General features: G+C 27.3%; 1 protein-coding gene across 2 annotated transcripts in view; it reads right to left on the reverse strand.

Moving 5' to 3' along the window:
* LOC109609482 (diacylglycerol kinase 1) overlaps window positions 1-13,290 on the reverse strand; it is a 120,058-nt gene that overhangs the window by 74,126 nt on the left and 32,642 nt on the right. For both annotated transcript variants that reach the window (XM_049970519.1, XM_020026145.2), the window contains exon 3: window positions 3,379-3,455. In XM_049970519.1, the coding sequence (XP_049826476.1) occupies window positions 3,379-3,455 (77 nt within the window). The remainder of the gene's footprint in view (window positions 1-3,378; window positions 3,456-13,290) is intronic.

Here is a 13,290-nt window from a genome sequence, read left to right on the forward strand (position 1 = left end):
ATATCTGAACAATGTGATGGACGAGGTAGAACAAGATTCGATATTATATTTTCGGCCGGATTTGAAAATCCAATAGATATGATTCAAACGTCACCAGATGGCAAATACTCATGGATATGCATGTAAGGCGGTGAGGTCCTCGTGATGGATACAAGCACTTCTGAAGTCAAATCAGTTTTTTCCAAGTAAGGAAATATGTTTGAAATAAAAGCTTTGTTATAATCATAGTTTCAGGAATATTATCGAGACAGAAATACAATTCAGAGTGAATTTTATGACATATTTCATAGAGTGTTCTGACCTCATCAATTACTACTATTTCCAGTACTTCGAAATTTCCTAAATTACGATATGTGCTACTTTTTTTTTAAATTACACGGAATGGAATTATAAGTTAGTGTTATTAAATTATTTTTAATGAGATACATGGAAATTTAATTTGTTTGTTTTTTACTAAATTATAATATTTCTGATAAATTTCGAGACATTTAATATAGTGGATAATTATGTATTTTTTTTTTTTTTGAAAATTTATAGGTAAATTCAATTATGGTTTCCATTTGAAATAAAAAAAATCACACATTATCTCCATATTTTAGGAAAATAATTTTTTTTTTTACTTGCCAAACGTTAGTTTTCAGAAGTGGCCAGAAACATTGATATTGCAGTTATCAACGTTTTTAAAGAAATGAGCTGTGCATATTTTTTCTCATAACAGGCCAAAATCAACCAATGTCGGACACCCTGTATCATATAGTTTATTGTCCGAGTTGATGGTATGGAAACCATTCATGAATGTAGAAAAAAGTCAAGTTTTCCAAAAATTTTCTAATAAATTTCGAGACATTTAATAAAGTGGAGGTAATTTAATATACACAAATTATATTTTTTTGAAAAAACTTTTTCCTCCATATTTTATTTCAATTATCTTCTTCATTTGAAATTAAAAAAAATATATATATATATACAATTATCATGATATTTTAAGAAAAGTAAGAAGGTAAGGATTTTATATTACCAAAAAATACTTTCAGAAAGTTTTTACTGTTTGTTAAAAATAAATAAAATAGTTATCATATATTTTATACTAATTAAAAGTATCTCCTTAAAATTTCGAGATGATATATACAAATTTTTAATTTCAAATGGAAACCATATATGAATGTAGAAAAAAGTCAAGTTTTCCAAAAATGACATATTTGTAATTAAAATATAACGATATTTCTGATAAATTTCCTCACATGAAGTGGAGGTAATTTAATATAATACAATTTTTTTTTATTTTTGAAAAACTTTTTCCCCGATATTTTAAAATTAAATTCAATTATGGTTTATATATATACATTATCTTGATATTTTATTAAGGATATTTTAAGAACGATCTTATATTATCAAAAAAATGCTTTCAGAAAGTTTTTACTGTATGTAGTAAATAAAATAGTTATCATATATTTTTTTAACTTGCCAAATGTCAGTTTTCAGGAGTGGCCACAACAACATTGTTTATAAAGACATTCTTCAGGTAAGTATTTTATATTAACTAAAAGTATTTCATTAAAATTTCAAAACTTTCAGAAAGTTTTTACCGTTTGTCAAAAATAAATAAAATCATGTATTTTTTTAACCTATCCCCCTTAATCATTGATAATTTATTTGAAAATAATTTATTATATAACAAATTATATATTCATAGAAAACTTAGTTTTTTTCTGATACTTCAAAGGCACACTCAATTAGTTTCCACTTTAAATAAAAAAGTTATCTTTCGAAATTTTAAATACATTTATACATAAAGTCAAGTTTTGGAAAGATAAGATAATTTATGATACAATAAGACTAAATTATAACGATATTTCTGATAAATTTCGAGACATTTAATGTAGTGGAGATTTAAAATTAAAAAAAACTCACACATTATCCCTGTATTTTAAGAAAATAAAATAGTTAACATATATTTTTTTTTACTTGCTAAATGTTAGTTTTCAGGAACGATCAGTTTTTCTCATAACAGCCAAAATCAAATAATGTGGGGCGCCCTGTATAATTAATTTTTTATAATTATATTGTTCACTTTTGATATAACTTTTTGAAAAATACTTTAATGTTTGGGTTCCCAGTGTCTTTATTAGATGCACATAAATAAATAAATAAGAGAAAACTAAATATGAATTATTATCTGGCAGCTCAACTTAACCACCAAAATTTCCAAACGAAAATAAAACGGCAATTTAATCACGTTCCTTTTTTGCGGCCCCGCTAGCCGAATTAAAGATAATAAATAACGCCGGCGTCACATATCAAAAGCGCCCCATATGCAGAGGGCATTGTGTACACGGTTTGAAAAAAAAAAAAAGAAAAAACGAAAAAAGATCTCGCCACGCTAATATCATTATCTGGCGTGGATGCGAAAAGCGGCGGCGGCCGCTGAATCGTACCGCCGGGCTAATCTTATCGTAAATCATCGCGATGTCAGATTGTCTTGGGGGCCGGTTGGAAGCCGGCGCCCCAAATTAATCAGCGTTCAAAAATTGCATAACTTATTTAAAGGGGTATTCAGTGCATAACGTGTTATGTTCAGTACCCGACCTTAATCATGTTTTACGGGTTCCGAAATTACAATCTCGAACGTCCATAAATAAATAAGTTTTCATCTCGCGGTGATGTTTTAAATCTAAACATATTGCACACACAGACATTATTATTACAAAGTAATGATCGTGGAATATTTTGATAGGTAGCAGGTGTTCCGCACCGCATCTGGACCGATGCACCGATATCATCGCAACGCAAAACACGTTACGTGTTAAATTACAATTTCGACTAAGAGTGCTATCGAAAATTGGACGGGATGAGTCAGGCCCCACACACACACACACACGGACAAACACACAAACACACAAATCGAAACTGTTCATAATTTAATTCCCTGTAATGTTGTAATGTATTTTTAGCGGAAACTCCTAATGTGCATTTCGAGTGGTTGCACTTAAAAATAGGCGTTCTTTATCGGCACAGCTAAAATCGAATCTTGTCGGGCTATTAGCGGCGGCCAACGTCTGTATTTTAGTTAATCGAGATTCTATTTATTTTTCGATCCGGATATTAAAATAATCAGACCGTTCGGCGGTGCTAAAATAAAACATAATCAATAATAAACACCGATTTCATTCCATTAAATCAATTGAAAATATTTTGATATTATTAGATTCGAGATTCTCGCACATTAATTTTATGCTTTCGACAACATTAAGCTGCTGATCTTGTTTTGTTGTTGTTGTCGTTGCCGGGCCTCGATCAAGCCGTTCGGATTTAATCGTAAATAAAACTGTACAATTTGACGGAGATGGAAACGTTTATGATGCGTGGGGGAGAACTTACCCCATCCGGATTGTGTTTGTATGGGGGACCGGTGCCGCAGAACTCCACGAGGACATCTTGTAATTTTTTGGTTGAATCTGAAACAAACGATTTATTATTAAATATATTTTATACGAATAATACAAGTTTGCACTTTTTGTTGAAATGAATGTTTGTTTGTTAATTAGCTATCCTTTCACAAAAGTCAACGTTAGATTGACACTAGGTTTCAAAGCTGATGCTAAAGAAATTATTAAATATTTATTTTCACATTTAAAATGTTGTAGTGTCTTTATATTAAAGGTATAAATTAGTTGTTATACAGTAAAATTTTAAGTAATTTTTTTAATTGTAGAGAAAAAAATAAACAAATTAAAAATATGAAAAAAGAATTTTTTGTACCACCATGTACTCCAATTTTCAAAAATATGATTTTTTCCCAATATTTCAAAAATAGAGGATAAATAGTAACATTTTTGGTTTCTACATAAAATTTTACTGTATAAAAACTAATTTATACTTTTATATCCAGAAAATCATATTAATTAAACGAATAATTATGTTTTTATAATTTAATATGTCAAAGATAAACTAATCAACTAATTTATTGAGTGTTAATCTGTATGTCTGATATTTATATGTTAAAAAATTATTTTTCTATATGGCTAGTATTAAATTCTGTGAAAATATGATTAATTAAACGAATAATTGTGCTTTTATAATTGAGTACATCAAAGATAAAAAGGTTATTCAAGTAATTTGAGTGTCAATTTTTAAATCTGATATTTTTATGTTAAAACATATTTTTCTACATGTTTAATGATAAATTCTGTAAAAATCTTAATTAATTAAACGAATAATTATTTTTATAATTTAATACATCAAAAAAAATCATTTAAGTAATTTTTTGAGTGTCAATATCTCTTATTTATAAACATGTTAAAAATATTTTTCTACATGCTTAATGTTAAATTGTGTAAAATATTTTATTAATTAAATAAACAGTTATGTTTTTATAATTTCTTATATCAAATATAAAATTGTTACTCAAATAATTTATTAAGTGTCAGTTATTAGATCTGATATTTTTATGTTAAAAAATATTTTTCTCTAAATTTAATGTTAAATACTGATAAAATCGTATTAATAAAATGAACAATTTGTTATTTATATGTTAAAAATATTTTTCTTTATGTTTAATGTTAAATTCTGATAAAATATTATTAATTAAAAGAACAATTTTATGTTTTTTTAATTTAATACATTAAAGATAAAAATGTTATTTAAATAATTTCTTCAGTGTCTCTTTTCCAATCTATTATTTGTATGTGAAGGTATATTTTTCTTCATATTAATGTTAAGTTCAGATAAAATCGTATTAATTAAATAAACAATTATGTTATTTTTTTAATTCAGTTCATTAAAAATAAAAATATTATTCAAGTAATTTATTGAGTTTTTAAATCTATTTGAATGTTAAAATATATGATTATGATTAAATTCTGTGAAAATCTTATTAATTAAATGAACAAATATGTACAGTATATTTTTTTAGTATAAGCTTTGAAATTTATTGGTTAAAAAATATTAAAATTGACATGTTTAAGATAAGTTAATATTTCATTTAATTTAGTTTCAGTTAGAGTAGTAATAAAGTAGTACAAAATCGTTTTAGGAAAATAGGTTTCAAAATGATCATTAAAGGCGGAAATACTTTACCGATTTTATTACTCTAATTAAAACTAAATTAAATGAAATCATAACTTATTTTAAATATGTCAATTTTAACATTTTTTTACATTATTATTATCCTGTTTTTTTCTGTGTCTGTCTGAGATTACCATCTTAATGAGTTAGATCAGAATACTACACTAAATTTCAAGAGTCCATCACGTTATAATTTGATTTTGAAGCGTTTTAACATTTGCTAAATAGAGAATAATTAAGTTAAAAAGAAACAGTGGTAAAATACCTTCTCCATCAACCAACTTTATTATCAAAAACGATAACAATATAAGTTAACAGTTAATTTAGTACCTCTGCTTCCACCCCTGCTTTGTATTAAAGCATTTACACGCCTGTGAACGCCTCTTATTAGATTATGAATAAATTCTTGAGGGATATTATTCCATTCCTCAACTGCAGCCTGTAAGAAGTCTGGAATACTCACGGGAGGATTTAAACGGCGATGAATTAATCCGGATAAGTAATCCCATACATTCTAAATTGGGTTTCAATCCGGGGGAAGTGGTGGCCACTCTATTCTTTCAATTTTACCTTATCTAAGAATGACCCTAACCGTTTGAATTCGATGTGGGCGAACATTGTCGTCCATAATTACCAAATTGAGATCCTTCTCCTCTCGTATTGGTTGTACAGCAAGTCGAATTATAAGATCTATGTAAATTTGTTCAGTCATTGTAACAGGAACATGTTCCAAAGCTGTTTCACTCCAAAACATGACACTTATATGGAAACACTTCATTGGCAAAAGCGAGTTGTGGATGTGAACATCTTCCTCTCCAGACTTGAGGGTCACCATGTTTAATTATTGAGCAATTTGCCTATGTGACGACCCTTCCTCGCTATAAATAAATTTTACTACTTAATGGATACCTGAGCATTTTTATAATTTTAGAACTTTATTAAATGTTTAGCTATAAACAACTAAATACTTGTTTTTGATTAAAATTGTGATAAGTACTTGCTTTTTTCTGTGTTTTAATTTATTTGACACATTTCCTGTTTGATCATTTAAAGATTTTTGTAAACTTACTTTATAAAGAAATTAATTTTAACTGGTAAAATTTTTAGTTAACCTTAAAATTCAACGTTGATTCATCATTTTTCTTAATTATCAATGGTTATTTCTAGATTATATATATTTTTAAAAATCGTATTGAGCAAAGTATATTTCAAAATAGATAAATATGATTTATATTACATATTTAATATTAAGATTAAATGTAAATTTTTGACTTTTAATCAAATTTAGATATTTAATATTGGAGAGGTCGACGAACGTTATTTTTGACGTATTCCCATGATTTTTAAATAAGAAATGAAAATTGAAATTTCTCATCTACATTTTCATCGGAGTGAAATTTATTTTATTGAATCTCCGAGAAAACGATTCGTATTAAATTCCGCAAACTTCCACAAACATTTTATTAGATTTTATTGAATAGGTTTTTTTTTTCTCTCGTCGTCGTGTTGCAATGTATTGATATGGAATCAACGTGGCAATTTTCCTATTTCCAATAGAATTTATTGTTCGGATTCGTGTAACAAAGGGTGCATCTGGTGGCGGTTTTAAAAGCCTGTAAATGCGAAAATGCGAGACCGAAAATGGCCATTCAGACGGCACAACAAAAGCGACCCTCTTCAATCGGGAGCAGCGTGTTGTTTTAAGAAACGCGAGCATCGAAATATTTATAAAAATAGGATATTACACAATATAATAATGGAGGCTATATTGTCGTGACGTTTAAGTTTACATGATCGTCTTTTGTAGGGGAAAGTCTTATCGCAAATATTATCCATCAGAGCCATTCCCAGCGGAGCGTTTCGCACGGCATACTAAAATAGTAAAATCATTTCCCCGTGCATTTTATTTATTAAAATCCCGTCGCGTAGGCAACATAAATCAATAGATTATATGTAGATTCTATCGGATGTTTTGTGTGTGTGTGCCTTAGTATCGGAGGGATGACGCCACGGCCACCCCAGACGCGTATCCCAGCTCAATTTGTAGATGCTATGCAAATTGGCAAACATTCATCATTGTCGCGTTGCGTCATTTCATTACTGGGACCGGACTTCGGTACACAATAACGGTCATACACACAAAACACAACACACAACGCACACCTATATGTGTACCGGACACACTATAATTACGTAAGTTCACGAGAACGCCGCATTATTTTCGTCCCTTAATTCCGTTTGTTTGCCGAACTAAAAAGGAAATGGGAACTGGATTATATTGGATTTGCGAGGATCTAATCTCCTTGTTTGTCGTTCGACGAGCTGAAATCTGAAAGACTGAAATTAATTGTTACCGTATCGGTCATCCTCCCTTGATTAACCTGTTTTTACGGTTACGTATACATTTTTTTTTTTTTTTTTTTGCGCAATTTTTAATGGTAACTTCGCTTGAGCACGTATTTATCTGGAAAGATGCGGATCGACGTTGAGGTGCCGCTAAAAACGGACGAATTAATCTCTTTCGCCGAATGCCACACCGATCATACATCATTTTTATGACGTTGTTCGTATCCATATTTTATTTTTCACCGGGAATTTATCTGGCTCAAGTGAAAAGCTCGCTCTTCATAAAAATTTTAGAACTTTTGTCTATACATAACATTAAACTAACGGTAAAATAAAGTATGCGATAGTGAACAGAAGTACTATATAAAATTTTTATTTGCTTTTGATAGCATTGAATTGAGTTGAAAAATACACTTTTTGAAGGACTGGATTATAAAAACATATTTGTTCATTTAATGAATAATATTTTCATCTTTGACATATTAAATTATAAAAACATAACAGTTCATTTAATTAACATGATTTTATAAGAATATAACATTAAACTAGTAGAAAAATATTTTTTAACTTAAAAAAAATCAGATCCAATAACTGACACTCAAGAAATTATTTGAGTAACATTTTTTTATATTTGATGTACGAAATTATAAAAATATAACTGTTTATTCAATTATTAAAAGTTTCACAAAATTTAATAACAGATATGAAAATTGAGGGTAAAAATTACTAGCATAACCTTTTTATTTTTGATGTACTAAATTATAGAAACATAATAGTTCTTTTAATTAATACGATTTTATCAGAATTTAACATTAAACATATAGAAAAGTATTTTTAATATATAAATAAAAGATATGAAAATTGACACACAAAAAATTACTTAAATAACCATTTTATTTTTGATGTACTAAATTATAGAGGCATAACTGTTAATAAAATTTTCATAGAATTTAACATTAACCATATAGAAAAATATTTTTAACATATAAATAAATAATATTAATAATAATATGTTTAATAATAACAACTATAAAAATTAACCCTCAAGAAATTAGTTTAATAACCTTTTTATCTTTGATATATTAAATTATAAAAACTTAATTGTTCATTTAATTAATACGATTTTATCAGAATTTATCATTAAACATGTAGAAAAATATTTTTTAAAATAAAAAAATCAGATCTAATAAATGACACTCAAGAAATTATAAAAACATAACTGTTTATTTAATTAACAAAAATTTTCACAGAATTTAAGATTAAACATACAGAAAGGTACTTTTAACATATAAATAAGAGATATAAAAATTGAAAATCAAGAAATTAGTTAAATAACATTTTTATCTTTGATATATTAAATTATAAAAACATAACAGTTCATTTAATTAATACAATTTTATCAGAATTTAATATTAAACATGTAAAAAAACATTTTTTTAACAAAAATATCAGATTTAAAAACTGACACTAAAGAAATGACCTGAATAACATCTTTGGTTAACGAAATTATAAAAACCTAACTGTTTATTTAATTAATAAAATTTTCAACGAATTTAACATTAATCATGTAGAAAAGCATTCTTAACATATAAATAAGAAATATAAAAATTGACAGTCATGTAATTACTTAAATAACCTTTTTATTTTTAATGTATTGAATTATAAAAACATAATTGTTCGTTTAGTTAATAAGATTTTCACAGAATTTAACATTAAACATGTAGAAAAATATTAGATCTAAAAACTGACACTCAAGAAATTATAAATATATTTCTTAACATACAAATGATAGCTTTAAAAATTTTTTTGATGTATTAAATTATAAAAATATAACTATTTATTTAACTAATAAGATTTTCACAGAATTTAATATTAAACAGAATTTAACAGAAAATATTCTTTAACAACAAATAATATATTTAAAAAGTGGCAATTAAGAAATTACCTAAATAAAATGTTCGTCCCTAATGTATCAAATTATAAACAGAAATTGTTCAATTTTATTAATAATATCTTCACAAAATTTAACATTACACAAGTACAAAAATATACTTTACCTCAAAAATACCACATTTAAAAACTGACACTTAAGAAACTACCTAACTAACATTTTTATCTTTGATGTAATAAATTTTAAAAACGTATTTGTTCATTCTAAACAATGAGATTTTCTGAGAATTTAACATTAAACAAAGTAGAAAAATATATTTTAACATGCAAATTCAAAAACTGACGCTTAAAAAATTGCTTGAATAACATTTTTAACTTTGATGTACTTCATCAAGAAATAATGATTCATTTACATCAATCAAATTTTCACTACACAACTGAAAAAATATATTTTATCATAAAGATAACCGAAAAACTGGAAAAAATTACTTGAATAAAATTTTTATGATTTTATACAGCACCATAAAAACATATTTGTCTGTTTTAATCAACGAGTCTTTCACAAAATTTAATATTGAACAAGTAGAAGAAGACAGTAAATCCCTCAAAACTTTAATATACTTAAGACAACAAAACGAAACAAAAAAAATAGTCTGGATGTAAAGGCAAAGTATCCTTTTACTTTAACACCATCAGAATAGTGTTTCAGGGTAATGCGTACAGACAAACGTTATGGCATCTGGAAATAAAACGACACATGTTACCCGATGATCAGTTTTGATTCGAGCGACCGAGAGTGGGTTGTTTCGCGAGACAGAAATCCCTCGACACCGACGAACGTCAAATATACGTGCATTTCAATAAATTTGCTCTTCGAACAGACGTTGCATTTTATACGCGTGCCGTTTCTTATGTCCGTGATCGATATCCCTTTTAATGTCCCCTTCAGACGATTGCCGGTTTGGAATAACTCTTGAAATATTAATCCCAAAGAGCGCACTTTGACAGAAGTCGGAACGGTTTCTGGTGTCTACATTTAAATAAATGAAAAATCACTTTCCTTTTAAGAATGGGACGTAGGCAACGTGATATTACACTTTTTTTACCATGGCAGAGATGCCGAGGAATAATGGCCGAAAATATAATGTGGCCAGTAAAATAAAACTTCCACGTTTTTAACGGCGGCATTTCGCATTTAAGGCCCGAAACGTTTTCCCACTTTAAGTGTCTATTATTTATTTGGGGGGCACAAATATTTGTGTGTTTTCCGCTCTATCGGGTATTTTTAGGCGGCTAAATGCCAATGACTTTTATATTTACACCGATAAATTAAATAAGCTACGGCTCCATTTTGTTTGGCATCTCGAAACGTTCGATACATTAAAAGAGATATCGATCGAACCCTTAAAAAAAATATCAGGCATGCAATGCCAAGAGGGCTGGAAATTGGTGGAACGTTCGGGGAATTGAGAGATCCGTCTGTCCTTTTAATTTGTGCTCATTTATTATTTTAAAACGGCCGCGTTTGTTTTTGATGAAGTCATCAAAGGGGTCATTAAATATTTCGATCCAATTTGGATAAGTAGTACACAAACCAATGGTGTTTTGTGGCGGTGCAGCTGAGTTATTAGCTAATTAAATTGGTGTTAATTATGACTAATTGTTGTAGCAATGATTAAGTCATTCACCAAATTAGCACTGAGATTATTATTGTTCACTACTGCTCTGTGGAAAATACTAAATTATTTGTGCTAATACACTGAAAACACATTAAACACATCATTTTTTTAATTAGCACGAATTGGTAAGTTAATATTCAATATAATCAAAAACGTCCAATTTATTTTTAGAATTATAAATTATAAATTCATCAAAATTAACTAAATTTATAATTAACTGTTACACAGGCGAACAATCGACTTTTTTTGGTGCCAGAAAATACTAATAATTTCGATATTATTAGACTACACTTACAGTAGTGGTCAAAAGTGAGGAATAATTTCAATTTATTTTTCATTTCATTAGATTTATTTGTATATTTTTTTAGTTGAATAGAAACAATACGTATATATGTAGTTATAAATGTGAATGATAATTTGCAACAAAAAAAAATAATTTTCCATTAAAATATATTTAAATAAAAAAATGATTATGGACGTAAATATGGAAAAATGTCATACACATAACATAAATTTGGAAATACTTAATTTATTTAGTATTTGGTAAGAATATGTTTTTTCATAGTTGATCAACATTTACAGTGGTGGCCAAAAGTGTGGAATAATTTTAATTTATTTTTCATTATATTAGTTTTATTTGTATATTTTCTTGTTGAATAAAAACAACTATATCGTATATTTATTTGTAGTTATAAATGTGAATGGTAAAAATTCCATTAAATTATATTTAAATGAAAAAATTACCATAGACGTAAGTATGGATAATACCATATGCACAACATAAATTTGGAAATAGTTTATTTATTTAGTATTTGGTAGCAATTTGTTTAATAACCTCTCGACATCGCCTGTTGATCGTTCAATTTATTTATATACAAATTTTTCTAAAATCGTACAATTTTTCATTATAAAAATATGTTTTTTAATAATAGTTAATCAACACTTCAGTGGTGGTCAAAAGTAAGGAATAATATTAATTTATTTTTTTCTTCCATTAGATTTATATTTTTTCTCGTTGAATAGGAACAAATATATACCTATATATGTACTTATAAATGTGAATGATAATTTGAAAAAAAAAAAATTCCATTAAAATATATTTAAATAATAAAACGACCACAAAAATTTGGAAATAGTCTATAACTTCTCGACATCGTCTGTTGATCTATTCGTACTTTTGACCATCACTGTATTTTTAATTTTTTCTGAAATCGTACAATATTATTTTTTATTATAAAAAATATGTTTTTTTTTTCATATTTAAACACTTACAGTGGTGGTCAAAAGTAAGTAATAATATTAATTTATTTTTCCTTCCATTAGATTTATTTGTATAGATTTTCTTGTTGAATAGAAACATCTATATAATATAATAAAAAAAATATATTTTATATTCAAATATATTTAATAAAAAAATAGTCATGGACGTAAGTATGGAATAATACCATATACACAACATAAATTTAGAAATAATTTATTTATTTAATATTTGGCAGCATTTTGTTTAACAACTTATCGACATCGCTTGTTAATCGATTAAATCGTACAATATTATTTTTTTTATTCAAAATTCAAAATTTACTTTTCATTTCATTAGATTTATAAATGTGAATGACAGTTTGCAAAAAGTTAATTTTCCACTAAAATATTTTTATATAAAAAGTTGTCACTAACACGATATACACGAAATAAATTTCAAAATTGTTTATTTAAATAATGTTTGATAACATTTTGTTTAATAACTTCTCGTCAACATCTGTTCATTGATTTCAAAAAATCATTCCATACTTTTGTATTTTTAGAGGGTTATTTATTTACACATTTTTACAAAATGGCACGAAACTATTTTTTTTTGCAAAAAATTAATTTTTTTGTCAGTTAATTAACAATTTTAATACGCAAAATTCGACCGTATTTGTTTAACCAACTTTATAGGGACGCATTTATCTGGATCGCGGAACCGCAATGCGAAACATTCGACGGCCGTATTATTTGTTACGGTCAAATTCGGGGTCCGAATTAACTCGGTATCACGGCAACATTCCTGAATCCAATAAAACTTTTTTTCCGTTTTCATGTGTTAACATTTATGTTACGACCAAAAACCCCCTCGCCCGCCACCCAGTTTACACCGCAACGTATTTTTTTAACCCTCTGGTGAAACGTGTGTGCGTACGGAATCGATCGGGCGGAAACCGCATCTTCCCGGCCGACCCAATCGTTTTTCCTGCAACGATGGAGAGAGGAAAAAATACAACAACAGTGTCAATAAGGGAGCGATTTTAATTACAACAGCTTTCATTCATCAAGA

This window comes from Aethina tumida, chromosome 1 (genome assembly GCF_024364675.1).
Source record: "Aethina tumida isolate Nest 87 chromosome 1, icAetTumi1.1, whole genome shotgun sequence".
In the NCBI taxonomy this organism is placed as follows: domain Eukaryota; kingdom Metazoa; phylum Arthropoda; class Insecta; order Coleoptera; family Nitidulidae; genus Aethina; species Aethina tumida.